We start from the raw sequence: 24,177 nt of genomic DNA on the forward strand, positions 1-24,177 counted from the left end.
CACAGCAGACATTTTGACTTGTCACTGCAGAACCTCCTCGAAATGTAATGCAGTAATCAGTAATGCACCTGGTAGTTTCCTGCTGTAACATGACAAAATGTCCGCTGTGCACGCAGACCATAAGCCTTTTAAAGTGGGGGCGGGCTCCTGTTTTTCTCTGTTCAGGAGCTTACCTTAGAAAAGACACAAAAGAAGAAGACCCAGTAATTCAAAATGATGCCCTGACAAAAGCCTGACAATACATTTGTGATGTTAGACTTTCTGCACAGAGGTAATTGAACTCTGGTTATGTGTGTGGCCCCAGCTAGTATGTGCTGTTAAGAGTTATTTCTGTTGTCAAGGTGATGTGTTGTATTATACTCTAGCTGACATATTAATCACAAAGCACCAACATCAGGGTCAAACACTGATTTAGCTGTTCATTATCATTATCTTTTTAAAGCTAACATTTACCAAAATGTTCCTCCACTAAATTGATCAAAGTATTTTAGCATAGTGTCTCTGGCATCCATACAAAGATTTGTATTAGGCTCATACATCTGTGTGGTGTGATATTTGGATAGATGCATAGTAATTGTTCATTGTTTGTTGCATTCCACCTAAAGGGTTGTACATCTTATATTTTTTGAAGTTTTCCAAATTGTGAAACCTCTGTTTCGGTGTAGAGATGCCACTGATGTCATGAATCTGCCGTCTCTTCTCACTCTGGTGCATAGACTCCAATCCATCTGTGATTTCAAAAATCTGCATTGAACTCTTACAGTAAATCCTCTGAACACTAATCCATGAGCAACTGGCACTGTGCAGAGTATAGCCATCGAGGGAACAAAACAAGGACGGGATCAGAAAATAAGCCCAGAGAATGAATTAAAGGGTTGTAGAACAGTACCAAGCATTAGTCAGGTTATATGTGGTGAGAAATGATGATTTTAGCACATTTAACCTACAATAAGTAATCAAGAGAATAACCAGACTTGATGGAACTGCTTCAGTGGAACATTTATATTAGTTCAAAATTGTTTCTGTTCACAGTTATGTTTGGTAACACAATTATTAGCAGTAGAGATGAGCAGGAACATAAAGCGTATTTCATTACATGACAAGCAAAGGGTGATTTTGTTTTCTAAAAGGTCCTCAACCTCCTCTGATTTCTGGTCTAAGAATAAGATTTGGGATTGTAGTTGCCTTTTAAGCTTATAAAATTTAAAGTTTTAAACAATAATCGGAGCCCCATGTCCATGTAAGATGGGCACTTGCACAGTATGTGTGACACACCAACCACTACTGTTAAGGTGCAAGGACAAGCGCTGTTTTCTTCGTATGATAATTTGCTTTTCCCTTGGAGCTTAGGTTTCTGATGAAGCCTTAACAGTGGGCCTACTCTTTAATTTATGTGCAGTGAATGCTTGTTCCCACTTGAATACTTGCTTCTCATTAAGTGTTACGTAACATCTTGGCGAGCGCCTCGTGAGGCCGAGCTGTGGTGGCTGCAGGTAACGCTGACATGCAGGACAACCGCAGGAGATTTAGGAGATTGTTACCCTGCTAAATAAATAAATAACAATAATAATAATAATCAGACATGACAGCACCCTTTGGTAGATATAAGGCCTGGTATTTCATCAGCTCAGTGGACGTTGGCGCAGCGCTATCCAGAAGGTGCGTCTCCTGTCTTCTGCGCCCCTCCCTCACTGACTCCCAGCATCACTGGCAGCCCGGTGATGCTGCCATAAACCGGAAAAATAAATTCCCGTTTTAACTATCCTGGAATTGGGCGTCGTATTTTTTTCTGAGTGGTTACTGTGTGCTGCATTAATTTGTAAGTAAAGGCCCTATAATGTGTTAGTGGACGCGACCCTGTTCAGATAAATAACAGCTATAACCTGCTTCTGTATATTCTCCTGCTCTTCATATAGACCGTGCGCATCAGAGGTTGTGTAGACGAGGTCGCTGTGAATAATACATTTCTTTTTTTCGCTCGTCGGCTTTTCGAGGCTTTTCAAGGGCATCGGCGAGCGACACGGTGCGGCAGCGATGTGCGCGGCCGACGGCTACGCGGAGCAAGTGGGAGGGAACCTGTTTCTGCCGCTGTAGTCATTGAGTTTTAGGAGTTTTCGGCCATATCCAGGGTTCAAGCACTCCGCTGTAGCTCCTCGCTTGGCTTTGGGATGCGACGTCATGAGTTGATCGCGCCTGACAGATGTTGCTGTGTTGCAGTTTCACGGGCGTAGATTTCTCCGCTTGTTCGCTCGCTGTTCCGGGGGAGATTCTGTGAAACGCTTTGTGTGTTAAATGTGAAGCCTTCGCCGCGCTGCTCGGGCAGATCGCAATATTCATTTAGTCTTTGGGATTGCATAAAATGATACCTGGATCTGCCGCATCAATGCTACCGTCTGCAGAAGCTGCGAAATTGTACCAGACCAATTATGTCCGCAACTCCCGTGTCATCGGACTTTTATGGGCCATCTTCACTATCCTGTTCGGCATCGTTAACGTGACCATCTTCTCACAGCCCTATTGGATTGGGGATGGCGTGGATACGCCGCAGGCCGGCTACTTCGGCCTTTTTCACTACTGCGTCGGAGACGGACTCTCCAGAGAGCTGACCTGCCAGGGGAGCTTCACTGAGTTCTCTGCCATCCCGTCCGGTGCGTTCAAGGCCGCTTCCTTCTTCATTGGAATGTCCATGATGCTGGTTGTCTCCTGCATCGGCTGCTTCAGTCTCTTCTTCCTCCTCAGCACCTCCACCGTGTACAAGATCTGTGGCTGGATGCAAGCAGCATCAGGTAAGTACGATTTTGTGTCTCCCAAAGTGGAGTGCGAGGCCTGGAAGGGACCTTGAAAGGGGCTTAGAGGGGCTTATTGTCACTGTATTCAAGAAATGTAGGGAGCGCATGTGTGCGTGTGGTATAAAACTATGATGATATGAAGCTTTACTCGGTTATCTCCTCAGCTACACTGAACACCGCTACATATTTAAATATAAACAGCAACACTGCTGACCGCTGTCCATGGTGCTGAAGTTTTGCTGAGGAGCTGATGGACGTCACTATTTCATTTACAGTAATTTACTGTTATTTTTTGATTGTGTAAGCTACGGATTTAGTCATAGATGTGGCATTTCGTCACTTATTATTCTATTATTCTTTCAGAATATCTCACTAAATCCCTGTTAGAAATTTCATAGAGATCACAGGAAATGATGTGACCATCAACGCCCATCACTGAGCTTAATAAGCCCATCAGGTACTGACCATGGAATGACCAAACCAATGTCAAAGTCATTATTCAGTTCAAGTTGTTTCCCTCCAGTCATTGCAGATTGTTTTTTCACAGTTTTCAGCAACCACACAATCACTGGCCTCATGTCACCTTACATACAAATGATCCTATTGATGTCCACACAGTGAGGTGTTGGAGAGGACTGGGTTTGGATCGGTACACTGTATGGGCAGAGACCCTCAATTTAAGTATGGGACTTGATACCAGGAATGAAAGTTGAATTGGTGCATCTTTAATTCCTGTCCTGTGTTTTGAATATTTGGTCAGTAGCAGCCACTTTGTTTACACCAGGAACCTGTTCTTGCCCTTGAGATCAAATCAGCCTTTGCTTTACGGAGCACTGCAGAGTCAATGGTACCTTGATGTTAATAGTATTTTTTTTATTATTATTATTTTGTGTATGTTGTTTAAAATCTCTAAAAAGGGCTTAACACCTGTCACCATTGGTCAGAAATGTTTGCTCAGTGTAACTGGATAATATATTGCAGGAACATTGCTTATCATCATACCTTCATACTGAGATCAAAGACTGATAACAGATAACATAAACTGGTAACAGATGATGAACTTGAGTCTGCAACTGCATAAAACACATTCCTAATTATACGATGATGCCGATATTGTAGCACTAATAGCAACAATGCAGCTAAATATAATGTGATCTGCAGCCAAGGGGTGTGTGTGTGTGTGTGTGTGGTAGAGTTAGGGGTGTTGAGGATGTTTAAATGTCAAAGAGGTCAGTGGTTCAGTTGCTGGCAGCATTTTGTCACTGTAACTGTGAGCTAATGTCATCCAGTGTCAGCGGAGTACTCCATCATCTGAAAGGAGTCCAAGCGTTGCCAAACATTTGTCTACTCAGCTGTATCAGTGGTCGAAGCAGCCGGCTTCCTGTTCGCAAACAAACACGAATATGGTGGGGGGGGGGATGATTTGGACCAACTCCAGCTCTGCGTGTTATGTTGGGATGAATTAATGCAATCGGCCTGTCTAATGAGGGGGACCTCTGGGCTTTGTACTTCCGCAGCTAAGAGATGAAAGAGAAAGCCAATAGAGGAGACCCTGACCACAGCTAGTTGGCACATGGGTTGCCTAATGAGCAAGCCTGACTGCTTAGCACTGTCAGACTGCATTATACTTAGCTGAAGGTTAAACTCACGCTGCCTTCACTTGCTAGCCTTGTGGAGGACAGGTGGCCCACTGGCATCTGTAATGAGCCCCTGTCTGCTGTCAGCTGACGTTTTGATAGGAACGTACAAATCATCAGTGTAATGATGGTAATAAATTGGAGGCATGTGTGTTTTGTGTGTGTGTGTGTGCATGCAAGAGAAAGAAAGAAAGAAGCCATTGCCTTAATCCACTATTCTGAAACGTTCCGGCTGCACAAATGGATGTCACATCTTGTTCTAATAATGCAAGCTGACATTAAAATTGAGACAGTGGGTCGGTCTCGACTTGTTGTCACCCATCTTATTGCAGGCAAAAATAGCATGCAGACAGGGCTATTCAGGTACGTTCTCATCTTATTATCAAAGTCATACTGCATGTGTTGGCCACATATATGTTATTTAAGCGATATACTGGAAGTTACTCTTGCAGCAGGTTTCACAAATCCCCTCGGGCTGAGGTCAGAAGGTTGTGGGTAAACGCTCAACATCTTATATCAAATTCACCCCATTGCACAAAGCTACTCTCCAGTGACTCTGTCTGTGAGAGTACACGCACATCTTCAGCCATCTCCATGAAGAGATTTTTCTGTGAAGCCCAGGTAAAAAAGGCTGAATGTTTGATGAGAGAGCGAACCACCAGGACACGTTAGATCTCTCAAAATGTCTACCTCAGCCAAACAAACTTGAGTGCAGAAGTGCTCGTGCGTCCATCCTGCCCTAGATGGACTTCTATCCTTCTTTTACCTCCCTCACCGGAGCTATTTCTGCCTGTGCATCTGTTCAAGTCCATGGCATGCAGATGTAAGCGTGTGTTTTTTTCCGCTGAGCTGAGCACAGCAACGTACTCGATGCACGAACTCCTTTACCTTATCTATTTCTACTGCCTTTACACGGTTTCACCCTTCTGTGCATCTCAAATCGTTTCACTTGTTCATTTTGACCCCACCTTATCCCTTTTTTTCACTCTCTTTTCATACGCTGTTTATTGTTAAACTCTCGACTCCTATTTCCCCTCCATTTCTCTTCATAAACCTGTTTCAGCGAGTATTATATGTGCTGTCCATTTCTTTCTTCCTGTCCCATAACTGCAGTTCTTCAGGGGTCTGCAAGCCAGTTAACTCAGAAGACTGTGAGGTCAATGATAATTACCTCACTGTTTTATACCCTGCCCACTTACTCTCTTCTGTCAGCTGCCAGCCGTTTTCTATATTAGATGAGAGAGTTTCCCTTCAAAAAACATGTGAGTCATACTCATAGAGTCATAAGCTCCGTAAAGTCAGCAGAACAAATGTGCAGACTGAGGGTGGGTGATCTGGACTGGACTGTTTTCAAAGGACTGTATTTACTTACTTGTTCTTTTGTCCTGAAATAACCAAGAAACAAAATATACGCTTTAGAATTCATAGCAAAATGACCAAATTGTATTTGCAAATATATACTTTATTTTCCTGTCTTGGTAGTTAAAACTTCAGTGATCCAGTGATTTCTGCAACATTTTCTTGACTTTCTATGGTGATAAGCTCAAGTATATTTAAACACAATTAACATTTGTCCAATGAGCTACTTTTGGTAAGTGTTTTCCTGATGGCCACTCGATCCAAATCCGACTGTACATGTAGTTTCTGTACTTTTGCCATACATATGGCTCTTTTACTGTGTTGTAAAACAGGCATCCTTATCATTTCTTCATTTTTTATGGTGTGAGAGTTTCAAACTTTATTTCATTAGACAGTCATATAAGACTCATCGGGTTTCTCTTTTCTTATTGTGACATTTTGGCATATCACAGTTAGAAAAACAAAGGTATTTTAAAAAATGAATGATGGCTGAATTCCATTTAGCTGCCTTGGTTTCAGGGTCCTGGTATTGTGTGTGCTGGCTCGCTGTTATGTTGTCATGACTTATTGGGACACTTGAACAGAACAGAGCAATGTTTAATGTTGTTAATGCTTTCCCACCTGTGACAAGTCAAAATGTCATAAATCATGAAGGATAAAAAAGCTAAAAGATAAAAGTCTGACAACTGAAAATCTTGAAATAGAGAAAGATTTACAGCATTTTGCTTGAAAAATTGCTTTAAATAATTGATAAATTATCTAAATAGTCAGAGAATAATTTCTTGTCAATGCACCACTTTGGCAATTAATAATTAGTACTTTAGTATAAGCCATATTACAATGTGATTTTATCATTAGTTACAGCTCTAATCTTACTGCTGACCTTCGTCTTGTGAATGTATGACTGAATATATAAGTATATGATTATACTGTATGCAACAGTATACTGCTGCAGCAAGTGGAGCCTTTAAGAAATCAGTTAAATTTAGATAAGCTCTGATGGGTAAAGTTTCGTCAAGGGGAATCAATCCATCAAAAACCTGCATCGCCTGACAGTGCTGAGAAGATAAAGGGGAAGCAGATGACAATAAAGAGGGAGAAAAAAAACTGGGAGATGACATGAGAGAGGAGCGTGAGGTCTGAAGGCAGACAGAAAGCAGACAGAAAACAAATCTGATAACGGAGCTCAGAGAAGACAAACTGATCCTTTGGGGGTCATCTCTTTCTTTCTTTCTTTCCTTCTTTCTTTCCTCCTTTCTTTCTTCCTGTGTGTCATTGTCTGTGTTTCTCTATGGTTGGCTCTCACTCCAATAGTCCATTAGCTCTATTGAGAGGCTTGTTATGAAAGGAGAATTACGTTGTGAGCACAGAGGTGGAAAGTGGTGGAGCTCTACATGAGAGCACCTGTCACAGAGCTGCACTTTCCACTGCAGCACGAATCAGACTTGTGTGCTACAGTTAATGCTGCAAATGAGCACTTATGTCTGGATGCCTATCAGGTCTTTAAAAGCAGATTAGTGCTTGACTGAGGTAAAGGCTGTTTCTGTCACATTTGCCTTCCTGTGTTTGCGTATGGACAGGTGCTTGCTTCTCGTTCATGTATTAGACACAAGAGCTGCACATCCTTTGTATGCAATACATAACCATCTCTGCCCAGGGCTTAATTAACTTCTTTTTGGCCACTTGCATCATTGTAAAAAAAAGCAAATTACCCAGTTCTAATTCCAAACAACATTATTCTATAGTAAAAATTAGCATATAAATGAACAACATTTACATTTATAAATTAGCAACTTTAAATTTGATGTCCTATTAAACTTTGTCCACAATTGTCTTGATCCCAAAGTAGTAAACAAAATAAACAAGTTACATCTTTGACTGACTTCTGCTGCTTTTTTGTCAGTCACCCTTGTACGACCTGCAGCGTGACGACTGCATGTCGCATTGAGTTCAAGTGAGTCAGCTCGACTATTTTCACTCAGCGTTGTGTTTACCCTAAAGATTTAAGTTAATATTTTACTGCTTTATCAAAGCTTGTGAATTATTATTTATCCATTCAGTTCATCTCCATTTAGTTTGTCTTTGTGAGGTATTTCAAAAAGACCAAGTTAATGCACCACATCTCCATTGATTTTACTTAAAGTAGGTGAATGAATGTTTTTATATTAATAATGGACCACTAACCACATGCAGCGTCCACAACGGTGACCTCGCAGATAATCACCCAACTCTGCAGTTCCCCTCACCTCCAAGGAGCTTTATAGCATCTTTTAGCTCACTGATTTTTTGTGTGTATGTCCAGTCACAACAGGAAGGGATAACATTATGCCTTAAGGCTGAGTCGGGTGACCAATCAGAGGCTGTGTTTCCAAATGAGAGCCGTCATTAGGCTGTACAATATCACCCACTGCTGAATTTGCAATTAACTCAAACTCAAACTTGAGCCTTGATTACATTACATTACATTTACATTAATGCAACCCAGTAAAAGTAACTCAAAGTAATAAAGCAAAGTAACTGTTGACTTTCCAGTGTAATAGATCAGATTTTGAAACTTGTCTGTCACTTCCTGTAACAGTGAATATTAGTTGAAGACTCGCTTGCCTCATAGTTTTGGAACGCATTGTAATGAGAATTATGTTAACTGGATGGAGGACAGGAGAAACAAACCAGTGACTGATCAACAGTGTCACCTGACATTTTATGTAAATGGTAAAAATAGTGGAGGGATTTGACTTGATGTCCACATTATACCCCTAATCTGATCAATAAATTACCTGTGGCCTGTCAGATTAACTTCGCTAAGCAGGTACCTCCTGCCTGTGCAGTCTTTGTAGTCTGAATTTATGCAATTGTATGAATGTGCAGTAGACTGACGTGAAACCTTCACAAATGCTACACTGGCACATCCAAACTGCAGCCTGTGATGGGAGTTTAATCTTACCTTGGACCTTTTTCTTATTTTACAGCAGTCTGTGACAGCTTGGAGGCTGCCAGTTGTCATCATCACGTGATAAGCAGCTTGATGTATGCAGTCAGTCGCACTGCTGCAGCCACACACTGAGTAAGGAGCAATTTCTCCCCACAGCACATCAAGTGAGATACTCAGTGGAGCAGATTTGCATAGCGCAGACAGTGAAACAGCAGGGGAAAATACTGTCTGCTGTTATAAGGCGCATTTCATTTTTAACTATGAAAAACAAGACAAGACCTGAGAGATTCTGAAGCATCAGAAAGATATAGACAAAAGTAATGGGACACCTGACCATTGCACCAGCAGGGACTTTAATGACATCACATTCTATAATAGCTTCCGCTCTTCTGGGAAGGCTTTCCATGAGATTTCAGAGTGTTTCTGGGGGAATTTTTGCCCATTCATGCAGCATTTGTGAGATCAAACACTGATGTTGGACCAAAAGGTCTGGCTCACAATCTCCAGTTCATCCCAAAGGTGTTGGATGGGGTTGAGGTCAGGTATCTGTGTGGGCCAGTCAAGCTCTTCCACACAAAACTCATCCAACCATGTTTTTATGGACCTTGAATGGTGTGCTTGGTGTGCTGAAGCTTTCATATTTCTATTCATTGGAAGTAAGGGGCTGAGCCCAACCCCTGAAAAATAGCCTCCCATACCACACCTGAATTCAACAATAAAGAAATCTGTCTGAATACTTTTGTCTATATAGTGTATTAATCCTCTGCAGAGTTGTTCTCAAATTCTAAAAAGGCTTGAGAAATCTTTGGCTGAAATCCACGCTGGATGTGTGGTTTACATGACAGTGGCAGTCAGGTGGTAAGCGATGACAGCTGATTCAGGATAATTGCGTAGGCAATCTGTATTCTCACTGAGTCTTTCCAGAGCAGCGCTGAAAATGAATGTGAAGACCAACGGTCTTTTCTGAATCAAATCAGCTGGATGCACAGCACTGCCCTGTGCACTAATCCACATGAGGCAGCTTCGCGGCAGGCAGCTCGACATTCAGAGGTGAGATAGGGAGGCTCACTGCTGTGACTCGCCATAGCTGTTTTTATGTCTGTGTGTTTCTCCTTAAATTTGTCTCTCTCATTTCCTCTTGCTTTTTTTCGCACAGCCACCCATTTTGCTCATGTCTGTTCAGGTTATCAGTTTTCAAATCAACACCCTTCCACTTCCACTGCGTTTTTGTAATTAAGAGATACATACAGCTAATTGAACCGCCTAATTATAGCCAGCAGGATGCATCGTGAATCATCGTCCATGCAGTTCACAGTCCTGCCGCCGGTGAACAGAGAATGGATGGTGGATACCTACACACACACACACACTCACACACACCATGACACATGCTGTACACACATACATAGTAATTTTCATGTATAGTGTGGCATATCATGGCGAGGTCTTTCCAGCTCAGTTAGATATTCACAGGGGTGGACGTGCTGCTATTCCATAATGCCAGTTTGTTGATTTAATACTTGTTTGTGAATGCAGACCAGTTGGTTTGATTTAAGAAACTCTCTCTTTTTTTTGGATCAAACCAAACAGATCAATGCTGATTAATTAGCCCACACATTGTGAGTTTGGGTGTAGTGCTGTGGAATACAAACTCTAAATGCCAGCCCAGTCATCACAGCTCCCCTATGCTTCGTGTGGATGATAGATTTGCAGGAATTAATCCCTGTTATCTCAGAACTGGCCTGGCTGGGCCAGAGCTCAGGGAGGGTAGGCTGCTGATTTATTCCACAGAGGAAATAAAATAATTGTTGTTCATGGAATACAAGTAAAAAAATACATCACCTGCAAATGGTTCAAATGTCATTTCAAATTCTGTCAACTCAAAAAGGAAAAAAAAATATCATCCCTTATTACAGCTGTATCAACAGCAAAAGAGTACTTCCCAGTTGTTAAATGCATTAACAGGCAAAATGAAAAGGCTGTACAAGAGGCAAAAGGACACACAGACAGCATTAAACTCACATGTTAAACATATAAAAAAGGCCTGCAGTGCGACAAATGTGTCAGACCGTTTTTAAGCACATATAAAAAGCATGTCAGTTGAGATAAGCTTAATTTTATAGAGCGTCTCATGTCCTCGACCAGTAAAACAGCGCCACTGGAGTGACAAGGCCTCTTTCAGGATGCCATCTACTGGTAAGTCATAAGAAACACACCCCTTGTGCTCTATGATTTAGAAAGAGATTTAGAGAAATTTCCCTTCAAAGAGTTTCAGCAACGAATGTACCAAATGTCCTGAGTAAAACCAATTAGAAATATCCAGGTTTGGCAACAACATGCACACTTAAGGGAAGAAAAATGTAAAATTTTTCTGTGCCACATGCAGGTTGAATGGCATCAAAATTGCGCAGAGCAGCCAGGCCCCTGTCGCTGCCCTGAATAGGGTAGCGTCACGGGTGGCCCCAGGCCGGTGAAACGCGGAGCGGCTGGGCCCCTGTTGCTGCCCCGAATGGGATAGTATAACGGGGGGCCACAGGCCAACGGAGCTGGTGGTCCACTCAGTATTTTCACAGAGAATTCAAAGGTCTCTTTTGATCCCCTTTTGCCCTTGCCAGTCTTTATCCTCTGTGGAGGTACAGGTCACATGTAAACCTGTTACATAAGCCCTCCACCCCAGCCTGACTCCCTCCTGCTTTGCTCACTGCAGTTCACTCTGCGCACCTCCTGCGACTCGTCTCTCTGCTCCCTCCTCCCTCTACCTCCGCATCCGTCCCTGTGATTTAACCTAAAGTGCTCCATTCATTACAGAGGCACATGTCTCACTCTGGTGTCAACCTTCGCTTGAGTGTAGTCACTCGATAATTTCACAGCACCCTGTGTCCTTCCCACTGTAGGTCCTGCTTTATCTGTAGGTAGCCGGATCTCCTTTCTAACACCAGTTTCGATCAATGTGCAATAAGGAGGTGTCGTCTCACCGGATGGTTTGAGTGGGCATTAAGAGTCGGCACACACACACGCTGTCTGAATATATAGGATTTTGCCAAAGTATGCAGGATTAAAATAAAGCTTTTAAAGAGGACAAGTCACTGATCATCAGCTCCAAAGGGATAGATAGATAGATAGATAGATAGATAGATAGATAGATAGATAGATAGATAGATAGATAGATAGATAGATAGATAGATAGTAATTGCCGGTAATTTTAATGGTGTAACCTGTTGTAGTCAGTCGCTCATATGAAACTAAGAAATTAGGAAGAACTTCATGAAGAAACTTGGTGATGAATTTATGAAGAGCTGGTGCAACTCCATGCGGTTGCTTGTTTAACTGATCGACTGACTCAGGGTATTTGTGTGTGGGTGCTCATAGAGACATTTCAACCTTTTCATCCTCTCCTGATAGACGGACGTGTCTTTTTCAGTCTGTCTCTTCTCTCAGTCCCTTTTTTTCTCTTTCAGGCTTGTTCTGAAGCTGTAGTTGAAATGATATTCCTAAAGATCTCCTTCTAGTTGGGTTTTATTCCCTGTTGTAAAAGACAACGCGCTTCCTGCAGCCTACAGGTACACTATAATATGCATTGTGTTCATGTGGGATGATTATTTGCAGCATTGCAAGATGATTAAAAAGTTTTTCCGAAACTTGTCCTGGCACAAAACAGAGATGATTTGCTGAAATAAGCCTTTTCTTGGTCCTTCTAATCTTTTGGATTGAATTGGGAGGTGAACTATGGGTATTATGTGCTCGTTATGCAGAAAATTGCTGAAGATGTTGACAGAAAAGGATACAGAGGATGCCTGGAAGCTCCTTGCTCCCCTCTAGCAACCAGCGAGTTTTGCCAGCAACCGAGGCAGAAATAGATTTGGACTGTAGACAGCTCATCTCAGGAACCATGCTCCTCATCTTCCAGGGGAGATAGCTGGAGTCAGTTTTAACATTTCTCTTGTTCCACTTTCCGCTGTATCCTTGACACTTTTTTTTTTTATTATTATTTTTTAGAGAACTGTTTTAAATTTGTGTCCGGCCAGCTGTCAAAACAAATGCTCATCTCCTGTCTATGAAACTCTAACTCCTACATATTTCTCATTATTTTTCTCTCGCAGCCATGTAAAAATGACACATACACTAACAAAGTAAAACAATTCAGTGTTTCTATAACTGCACATTTCTCACATTTATAACCCTCTTTTTTCATCCAACACCACAAACCTGGACGTAAGTGGTGACATTTTTTCACACTCTTTAGTCACACTATATAGATTATGAACCCTAAATAGCCCCATTTATCTGGATGCAATTATGGCATATCATTGTCACAGTCTTAGGCCATCGTTCTTTGGTAGTTATCCACTCATCTTTGGAGCCAGGGAGAAATCGTAATTCTCCAGCATGAAAAGGGGGTTGATGCTGCCCACACTGCGTTATGACTGGCCATGGCAAAGATTAGATGAATTAGTTTCATTCTAGACCCTGATTATTCAACAGCATCAAGCTCACAGAAGTTGCTCTGTAATGACAGGCCTGAATATTTATGTAATTCCTGAAGTCTGCACAGATTTCTGATTTGTAAAATGACTTGTAAAATGCAGTTGGAACCTGCAAACTGCTAATGGAAGAATGCATGAAATTCCATGAAACATGTTGAGGTAAGGAAGCCAAAAGAACAGGCAGGCTTTGAAAATCAACTTGTAAAAACAGGTGAGCCACAGGAAACCCAGACATCTAGTGTGAGTTAAAAAAATAATAATAATAAATAAAAAGGATTGCAGAAATGTAAAATATATGCACTTCGACATCAGTCCGTTGAAACACGCAGAGCCAACTTTGGTCCTTGAAACTTAAGGCTATCGCTGCCGCTCCCACCTCTCTCCCACAAAGTGATGTTTGGGCTGCTTGCCTCCAGTCTCAGCGACGTGACTCATCCAAACACTCAGCCATGCTGTCACACTGTGCCTCAGCACTGGCAGGAACCTCACTCTGCCTGGAGCTTAATGCTGAGAACAGCAACGCAGACAACAAGCATCAGGGATGAACCGTGTCTTCAGGGCCTGTGGAATCACATTATTAGCCAATGGTGAATAATCACAACCAGTTATTTTGTTCTTTTTGGATATGAGTAATAAGTTGACCGCCTTTTCGTATATCTTCTTGTCTTGTCTGAGTTTCCCATCAGTTTTCTTTCTGTTAGAAGAAGACGGAAGAGAATGTTAGATTTTTGCCCACATTCAGGTCACCATTTCACCTGTGGGAGTGTAACATCAGTTATTACATTAAAGCAAACTTACCTACGCATAATCATGGGAAGCCCTGGGAAACACTCAGAGCTGTTCTCAGAGTGTCTGTGCCAATTTTCTTTTTTTGAGCTGACTTTTAGACTTTGCCTCAAATGCCACTTTGGCAGCCATTGGCTCATTCACCAGAGAGGCTGACGCTTCAGTAAACACACTCACTTATTCATCAGCACCAAGATGTGTCACTATGAGAAGTGACAATAAGATGTTCAGCACTTAAAGCCGCGGTGTTCACTTGTATAGATGTCTGTGCGTGCGTGTGGTAGACATGGATATACAGCATGAGATGGAGTAGTTTGGGATGTGTGGATGCATAATTCAGTTTGTCACAGTTATTTAAATGAGGAGAGGAGAAAATGGGAGTTTAAAAAAAATTGTGAATCCCTTTTCACGGCTGCTTGGATGTGCTTCAGATGTGTAAGCGATGGAAAGAGCAGGAAATACAAATAACTGTGTGTTTCCATCTGCCAACCAGTGCAATCAATGACATGCCGAAACACTGACAACACAGTAAAATGTGAAACCATTCCTTTCAAAGGCATTGTACAGTATTTGTGATTTGTTTTTCTTTGTCTGCAAACCAGGCACAAAAATCCAATCAAGCTGCTGCTTTGTCGCTTTGGACTTACAGTCACCTAGACTACTTGCAAGAGACACACATAGAGATTACATGAGGCAATGGGATTCTTTCAGTATCGATGGGATTTGGTCGTCTCTTTGGAAAGATAAAACCGTGTGCTTCTGACAAATCTACTGCCATCATACCTTTCTGTACCATCTGCCTGGCTGGCCTCAGACTTTCCTGTGGTGCTGTTCGCACCTAATCTGCCCTACCTACAGTCTCTTACATAAGCTGCTGTGAGCCAGCAACCTTTTCTCAGTCCAGTTTCCACTCGCATGATCCCCGTGTTCCCATAGAGAGCAAAGAGACGAACAGAGAGGTGTGTGTGTGTGTGTGTGTGGAAAGGACAGAAAGGAGTAAAAGCTGAGAATAGCTCCACCGAGGGGCTCTAGCATATGGCAGCCAGTGCTCGTGACGTTAGTGTGGCGCTGGGTACTTGCTGGCGGCCACACACAGGGCCACAGCACGGCACCCTACATGGGCTGTCTCTCACCACCTCTCCTCCCCCCCATGTATCTCTGCCTCACGCTGCATCATAATCTGTCTCTCCTCTCTGTCTCTGTCTCTCTCTCCCCCTCTCTACGTCTGCCTGCTGCCCTCCTCCGGTCTCCAGAGACCGCAGGATAGAGACGGGGAGAAGGGCAAAGCTGAAAGGGTAGGATAATGCCGTCAGTTAAAATCTCATCTCTGCTGCGACTGACAGCTGCATTCTGTCAGGAGTGCTGTTATTTCTGTTGCCAGGATTTGGAGCAGCACACCATTTACTACTGGAGTTCTGCTCCATTGCAGTGTGAGTGGGAGAAGCCAGCAGGTACCAACCGATAATGAGATGTAGTTATTACAGTGTGTTATGAACCATTTATAATGTGTTTATACACTCCAAATTGGTGACTTCAATTAAGGTCTTAATTAATTATTTATTTAAGATATTATTAATGGATTCCCAAATCCTATACATGCAGAAAAGTATTTTTAAGATTAAATGCCATGTTGTGTATTATATTTAACTGTCTTTGATTCCCTTCACTGATTAAGCTCCTCATTATGTAAGTGGATGCTGTACTGGGCCAGCAGGGTTGTGTTGTGTGGTTATGGATTAGTTGAGTCCTGGCTTGCTGTTGCAGTGTATGAAGAGGACATGTGCTCCTCCTCGAACCATACGCAGCATATGTGGCACCCTCTGTTGGTATAATCCTCACCAGGGCGTCCCTCAGAGAGGCAGGCTTTGGAGTGGATATCTTACAGCGTTTAGTAGCGACTGTGACAGATATTTCACTGCTCTTGTTGTCTTTTGGTCCGCCTCGCCCAGTTGCTATCAGCATTTGTCACTGTGCACCTCTTTTATTTGTCTCTTTCTTGAACCCACACACTCTTTCTTTCTCACCTGCTCCAGCGCTCTGTGCGCCTCTTCTCTTTCCCTCCTGAGTCTCAATGTAATATTCATGAATGCAGCTGAATCGAGCCAAAGACATGCAGGAGACGCCCAGAAGGACCTGGAAAAGCTTTTGTTGCCTTTGTAGTAAATGCATCATGAGGGAGAGAGAATAGTAATGTGTACTGACTCACAGAATATCAAAAGTTATTTGGTCTTTCCGTGATACCCCCTCTGTTAAGTGACACCTGTTACACACATTACACCTTTTGTTGCTCCAAGGTGAAAAAGCCCCCATTTCCCAAACCCCCAATGTAGGAGCACCTAGATAATGTAGGGTTAACAGTTAACATGACAGCTGACGGTGAGTTCAGTCAGATATTTAAAAAGGCTGCAATCCAAATTTTTATGATAGCCATGATGAAATGACAGCGTGAACACAATGTGACGACATGAAAAGGGTCAGTCGTAGTGAGAATTATCACCAGAATCATCCTCAGCTCCTCTCGACTTCATTGTTTAGCTGCTCGCCCGTAAAACAACTGTTTTGAACGCACTCACTGCTCTCATTATGTCAGTGTCGAATGCAGCAGACTGCTTAGCACCAAATGGAAGACAGACACATTTCGTTTAGCAACGAGCCGGTCAACCTAGTGGAGCATTTAGCAGCTAAACAGCCAGATTTCCCTCAGAAGTTCACAGGAGCCACAAACAGAGCTAAAAGAAGAGCTAATATTGGCAGGACTCTGAGGGAGGCCACAAACACAACTCCAAGTAAATGTTCAAGGATTCAATTCAAGGATTCAAGGAGATTTATTGTCATTTCACACATGTAGAAACATGAGGTGGAACGAAATTAGTTTCCCCGGTCCCAGTATAAGCCCAAAACCTAACAAAATACCTAATGCTATAAATATAAAACAACACCATATAAATATAAAAAACAATCAGAATAAAAGATATAAACAATCAGAATAAAGATATATAAACAGTACTGCGGTATTGTGCAAATGGCAACGTTAATGTTAAATGTTAATGTTGCTTCATTACTGCAGGATGTGTAAATAAGCAACTCTATTTGAAAAGTTCACTGTCCACTGCCCCCAAGTGGCTAAAAAACATTTAGAACAGGTTTAAAGGCAGACATAAAACATGTGACATAAAATGAAACAGTAAAATCATAAAACCAGAAATTCATCAGTACAAACCTGACAAAGAAATTACTGCGTTTTCAAACAGCTGTTTGTTTTCAGGTTTGGGCTGTAAGTGACACCATCTGACATACAAGCTACAATTTTTGTCTATTTTACAGAGAGGCAGCTTTGTCTCCTTTCTTCTGCACCGACTGCATCAAACCAAAATAAGGTAGCGAAAATAATATTTTGGTTTGCCTTAAGATGCTTTACAGAAAAGATGGAAAGATGGTTTTATTTCAACACAGCTGCCACATACATTAAATGTACTGTCCAAGGCCTGCTCTGCAGCCTCTGCAGCCTCTGCAGCCTCTGCAGCGATAGTCAACTACTGTCTTTGTCTGTGTACCAATGACTGAGACTTGTCAGTAAGAGGTGGGCAGGCAGACAGATTGTGCTAATTTGCTTTCAGGTGAAGCAGACAGAAGTGGACCCATTCACTGTCTGTCCTTTCACTGTCCATTGTGTACCTCAAGGCCTCAGTGACATTCAGTCAGAAGCTGAATCATGCACTGAACCCAAGAGGACATTTGACAGACTGTGATGCCATACTGTGAACAGCACTTGGGTGGACTGAGTGACATGTGTCCCAGAGAAGCCCCATCACAACCTGTCAAGGCCAAGTCAAGGCTTGCTTGAGTGAAAAGGCTCTGTCCCTTGATTCATGAGTGCTACAGAATACCAGTCATTCATAAAAGGGTTGTAGCACAACCCTGATGTTACTGCTACAGTATAGTGAAATGTTAAATGGACTAAACTTATATAGCACTCTTCTAGTCTGACTGACCACTCAAATTGCTTTACAACACGAGCCATCATTCACCCATTCACGCAAACATTCATACACTGGAGGATAACATGCAAGGTGGCACCTGCTCATCAGCAGCGATAAACCATTTGCTCACACACTCAGGAGCAGTTTGGGGTTCAGGATCTTGTCCAAGGACACTTCGACATGTAACCCTGGATTTGGACCACTGACCTTCCAAGTATGACAGTGATGTCTGTTGCATAATCGCAGGGTGTTTGCTCAGCTATTAAGCAATGTAAAGGAATAATATCTGACCCAAACGGCATAGAAATGTCTGAAATAGAACATTTAGTCGCAGTACTTCATCATCTGTCAATTTGAGTCTGAATAAGCACCTGAGACCTTGCTCTCTGAACCGCTGTGTGCATGTGAATATATTTTGATGGTTTGAGCCATGGGGAGAAATAAAAGAAGAGTCCAGAATATCAATTTGTCTGCAGCATATTCTGCTCTGTAATCTCCCTCTTTCTCACTTGTTGTCTCCAAAACGTCTCTCAACACCCCCTGATGTCTCTCAGCCATATTAAAGACTGCAGCACCACTGTAACAAATTGTAGTGTGCGTGTATATGCATGAGAGCTTTAATGCGTTCGTGTGGGCAGCTTGTGTATGCATATGAGAAGAGAGCGTATTGTTCTCACTTTAGGCTGTAAGACTGTAGAAAAGCCAGAGCAAAGACACAAAAAAGGACATATACACATAATTTATCTACACATACTTTTCTGTTTGAAAGGTGTACAAATAAACACAGCATGTAGGTCTTAAGAAGTGCAGATTTCATGGGTAGAAAACTAGAACATGTTCAAAAGCAAAAACCTAATACGTAAACAAGCAACATTCAGGGATGAAACATAGCAAGCGAGTGCTTTGGGTTTCAAGAAGAAGAAGTGGGGTGTGTGTTTTATTATTAATGCACAATGCACTCAGATAATTGTGCAGTCAGCTTCTTTTTCCAAGTCTACTGATTTTCTGCTGCAACATCACCTCAGAGGAGAACCTCATCCAAATTGAAGATGAGAGAGATTTTTTTTCCCCTCGGGTGAAAACTGAAACTGAGAAGTGCTTAGTTAAAATCCGAAGAAGGGGAGGGGGAGCCTCAAGCCTTCGGTTTTTCTTGTGCTGCAGAGGAGAATCTCTTTTAAACTGAAGATGAGAGAGATCCAAATTGAAGATGAGAGATTTTACCCTTTGGCCAACCGCTGAGAATGAGGAGCAGCCAGTTAAAATCTAATATTACCACTTTTTAAAATCCAAGAGGTTTAGAGACATCCATGAAGTTGTGTAACAAAACAAGTAAACTGGGTGAATGTGAAGAAACAGGCAGTTTTTGAGGACATTTCATTTTATCAGAGCTGGTAATACACTTTCAGTCTCTAGCTGCTGTTGTGTCTGGCTATAACTGTTCCTGTGGTTTTTTACTGCTGTTTTTACGGCTCCTCCACTGGCACTCCATCGTGCCCAGACACTTATTTCTCACCTGAGGGAGTGAATGAAAATCACTGTGTTAAATGCAATCAAAACAGAGCAAAATTTCCAAAGAGGAAAATACGAGGGTATAGGTTTTTAAAGCACTTGAAATTATCGTTCTTTTTTATCCCCAATTTCCCCACAAAATCTCATTACCCCTTGGAGTCATTTATTACTCTGCACTTCCCTCTCCCCAGACTCATTTTTGTTCTGCTTATACTTTTTATTCCTTTTTCTCCTGCCTCACTCTCGCCCTCTGTCCCGCCTAACGTTGACGTTCTCCCACTCTCTGCCAGGTGTCTGTTTGGTGCTCGGTTGTATGATATATCCCGATGGCTGGGACAGCGACGAGGTCCGGCGGATGTGCGGCGAGCAGACAGACAAATACAGCCTGGGAGCCTGCTCAGTGCGTTGGGCCTACATTTTGGCTATTATGGGCATCCTGGATGCTCTCATCCTCTCCTTCCTGGCCTTCGTCCTGGGGAACCGGCAGGATGGACTCATGACAGAAGAGCTGCTGGCTGAGAGCAAGGGTGAGAATGTACTATATAATCTGATAAAATGTGACATTTTATCGATCTTCTTTTGTAAATTCAATCTTCACTTGTGCACAGCACTCGAAACAAAAGGCAGGTTCAGGTCCAGGTCCAGGAGCATACTGGGACTTAGTGTAGCACTTGCCAGCATTTTTTTACCCTTAAAGTAAACAAGTGTACTTTGGATTTGGATTGGATTTGGATATTTTGCTTAAAGATTAACATCCTCATTCATCAAACCCCATGTGACTTTCCAGTGGACTGAAAATAGAAGGTTGGCACTCTTTTAAGTAGTGACAAAACATATGCTAGTTTGGCTAACAGATTACATGAGGATCTCATCTGGTGTGCTCAAAGTTGATGTAATGAGCTTTTGATGAAGCTTTTATAAAACCAAATCTACATTTTAGAAGTTGTAAATGAATGTCAGCATTAACCAAAAGGACAGCATGAGCCTGCTTTGGAATAATGGGTTTAATATAGTGTACACTCTCACAAGTTAACACAGCTGTGAAAAGGCCTGGGTCCAGGTATGTCTCTCAATAAACAACAACACATTAAACAAAAGTGGGGAGAAAGGAAAACTAAAACGCAGATATTTTAAAGGCTCAAAAGGAGCTTTCTTATAATATCTTCTACAGAGTGTGAGAAATGTTTGCAGTTTCTATCCTCTCAGCTCAAACTATGGTGGCTTTCAGATTAATATGACAGAAAGATGAAAGATCAGTAGACAATATCATAAAGGAGAAAACTTGAATGGGATTATTGGTAGCTTTACCAGGCACTACTTAGCCTCACTGTGTAGCCTCTGATGTGCTCTTTCTTAGTCTAGGGCTCTGGAGAATGTGTCAGGAATGAATAATTCATTGCAGCTCAATAGTGTTTTATCATTTAGCTCATTCCTGGTGCCATCTACTGGTGTTCGTGTGCAGTACAACTGGTCATAGTGACGGGTGCATTTATTTGGCAACATGTGAACATGGTTCTCTGTTAATATCTTGACCTTGAGTACGTGTTGTAGAACCTTTATGTTTCACTTTATTTTTATATTTTTTTCTGTTTCTGTGATTGCAGAGGGAGGCAACGCCTAACCAGAACTTTAGGTAAATAAGGACAAAATATGCCCCTTGAAATGTTGATTTATCATTGTGTGACAGTCACCTCTCATTAATGTATGTAAGCATGCACAATATCATTGTTCCTTAATATGTGACAGCCATGAAATGTCATTTTTATCAGCATGAGTGATACAATATTGTAAATGTAATGTAAACTGGAGCTACAACTCAGATAACCATAATATAATATATGTACTAAGTAGTAACTATATCAAATAAACATGGTGGAGGGGAAAAGCTTACAGTAGCATCAAATACTCAAAGAAAGTATTTCAGTGTCAGTGGTGGATTTGTTACTCAAGTAAAAATACTACTACAAGAATGTAAAATAGTCAGCAATATACAGCAACCATCCACCTAAAAGTAGCTCCTGTGACCAATATATTATTACATGTGACTTTATCAGAGTGTTAATACTGACGCAGCTATGACACTTTAATGTTAGCTTTTGGATTTTAGAGTCAGATTGCTAGAGAAGTAGGAGTGGTGATTAATGGGGTGGGTTTATATATGCTTTTTGTGATTGGATACTTCTACCTCTTCAGGCCTTGAACAGTTATGTGAATAAAACTATTTTTAGTGGAAATCACTCTCGATCTGTTAATTAAAGATACTACAACATGATGAGGAGATCCAACTATACATTGCTGTTTTGTAAAGTGTCACAAGTCAAAAAGGTTGGGAACCAGTGGTTTAATCTTTAACAATGCATTTTGTTCTCAAAACTGATCTCATGTTTTTTTTGGTTTTGTTTTGTTTTGTTTTTTAATGTAAGTGATTAGAATTAGAAGTTGCATCTGTCAAATAAAGTTAAAATGCTATATTTCCCTTTGGTACATCAGTTAGTAGAAATTTAAAATGAAATACCCATGTAAATGACAATGATCTCAAAAATGCGTAAAAAACTGCCTTCTGCGCTTCCAAACAGTTTTTTTACTTCCCTTTTTTCAGGTTCTTAAATTTCCTTGTGTCTGTTTTCATGATGTACCAGTCCCTCAACATCAGCTCTAAAGAGGGAGGCAACCCAGGTCTCCGAAGGAGAGGATTATCGAGTAACCAGCCAGCCTTCCTGTCACATCTACCTGCCAAACACCCAGAATAACCTTCCCTTGATGTCCATCCATTTTGCTTGCAGTCCCTAAATCATCGCCCCCAGCACTTAGATGGAGCCCAATACACTTTTATCCCAACGTGTCTACCGAGCAAACCCTTGCACATCATCTGATAGACCATGACAGGGGCAGAGACTGTTATTCTGTTAAGAAGTATGCGGACTACCCACTACCTACCTGCGAAGGCACAGGGTTGCTATTGTACACCTGCAGTACAAGCACAGACACACACACACAAACATACACTCATACACACACTCTTGCGCCACCTCACAACTCATATGCACAAATACAACTCTGCAACACGTGCACATGCAGTACATTCAAACAAAACATCAACAAACTCTGTAATTACAAGTATTAAACTATGTTAACACTGAGCCGTGTGTACCACCGTCAGAATGTGTGTGTCATGTTTTATTTGTGAAAAGAAGAAACTGCTCATTTTCAGATAATAGCTGGTTGACGTAAATCTATTGTGTTTCATATGTAAGGTTTGACAATGACATGAAAGTTTTAGTTTCTTCCTTTTGCCCATGGATCCTCCTCATTTACTAGAAAAAATATTTAAGACTGTTTTATAAGAATACTACCATCTGAGAGAAAAAAAAACTTGTATTACAAAGTATGTACAGTGAATATTAAAGATGTTCTAGGAATTTTACCTAAATCCATTCAATGCCCTGCTAGCTAACTTTGCACAGTGCTACAGTTTGAGGAGAGATCTGATATTTTATAGTCTGTGGTATTTACACTGTGATGGGGGCTATTAGGACTGTGTGTGTGTGTGTGTGTGTGTGTGTGTGTGTGTGTCAGGAAGTCTGCGGTTGCATGAGTGAGTGTGAGCACGTGCACATACGTGCATGTTGGTGTGAATGTGTTGCATTTGTTGGCCTAGTGAACCAATATGGCAGCCTCATACACAACTGTCCTGTTCCGTAGCTGAGTCTGTCTGTCTCTGTCTTTGTGTCCAGCTTTCTCTTTCTGTTACTGAACCCCTGCCCCCCCATCTCACTTTATTTTGTTGGGACATACAGGGTAACATGATGGATGTTGTGTATAGAGACTGGTGTGCCTGAGAACTGAACTTTAATGGTAAATGATAAGTAAGGCCTGTCCCAGCCTCACCTGTGGATATGTTCCTGTGTAAATAGATATTCTATAGATACCAAACAATTAGCAAATATGGACAAGGAGATTAACTTAGAGCAATTTAAGAGATTCCTTTAAGAATATATGAACACTTAATAAAGGTTTTCACTGTAAAACACTGTTGTTTTTTTGTTTTTTGTTGTTGTTGTTTTTTTGCTTCATTTTGTTCAAGTTGATTTTTGCTAAAGAGACATTTAATTGATTTTACAGTTTTACAAAAGACTGGATCACTGGTTATGGTTGATGCTACTCTGTTACTGCAGAAAATAGCTGCATGGACTCCAATGTGAATGGCAAATTCAAGTGTGTTCTAAGAATTGTTTTGTGAAAAACTTAAAATATATGCAGTGGGCTCACATGGTTAGCTTACACAACAAATTGGTGCACAACAATCAAAATATTTTTAGAAAAAAAGAAAGGAGAAAGAAAAAAGTAGCAGAGTCAGTTCTTTAGATGTGTAATTTCTTAATGTGTTACAGTACAACAGGATATGATAAGAATCATTTCAAACATTATTTTTTAATTTGCTTTTTTATGTTAACCAGCAGTTTCCAGGATCACAGTCAAAACTCAGAGCATAAAAATCAAATAATATTTGATCAAGCTGCACCTCTCACCTGCAAACTACGCAAGTTACAAAATGTAGTTTCTTTGAGAGACAACATTTCTTTGAGATTACGAAAGATTATCCTTTCCCTGACAGGTCACAGCAAAAGGATAAAAAGTCACAGTGACTTTTTATCCAAGTCACATGTCTGGACCACCATAAAGAAAAGAATGTTGTGGGGG

The 24,177-nt window shown here is 41.5% G+C and overlaps 1 protein-coding gene across 2 annotated transcripts; it reads left to right on the forward strand.

The window, feature by feature from the left end:
* The first annotated feature begins 1,643 nt into the window (after nt 1-1,643).
* LOC124062498 (LHFPL tetraspan subfamily member 3 protein-like) lies at nt 1,644-23,586 on the forward strand. 2 transcript variants are annotated; one of them, XM_046395295.1, is made up of 4 exons: nt 1,644-2,786; nt 19,767-20,003; nt 21,081-21,109; nt 22,116-23,586. In XM_046395295.1, exons 1-3 carry the CDS (start codon nt 2,360-2,362, stop codon nt 21,095-21,097), a joined length of 681 nt encoding a protein of 226 aa, XP_046251251.1. In that variant the 5' UTR covers nt 1,644-2,359; the 3' UTR covers nt 21,098-21,109; nt 22,116-23,586. The 2 variants fall into 2 exon arrangements, with proteins under 2 accessions (XP_046251251.1, XP_046251250.1); XM_046395294.1 differs by having other exon boundaries at nt 22,076-23,585.
* The last annotated feature ends 591 nt before the right edge of the window (nt 23,587-24,177 follow it).

Source organism: Scatophagus argus, chromosome 7, assembly GCF_020382885.2.
Source record: "Scatophagus argus isolate fScaArg1 chromosome 7, fScaArg1.pri, whole genome shotgun sequence".
NCBI classification, from domain to species: domain Eukaryota; kingdom Metazoa; phylum Chordata; class Actinopteri; family Scatophagidae; genus Scatophagus; species Scatophagus argus.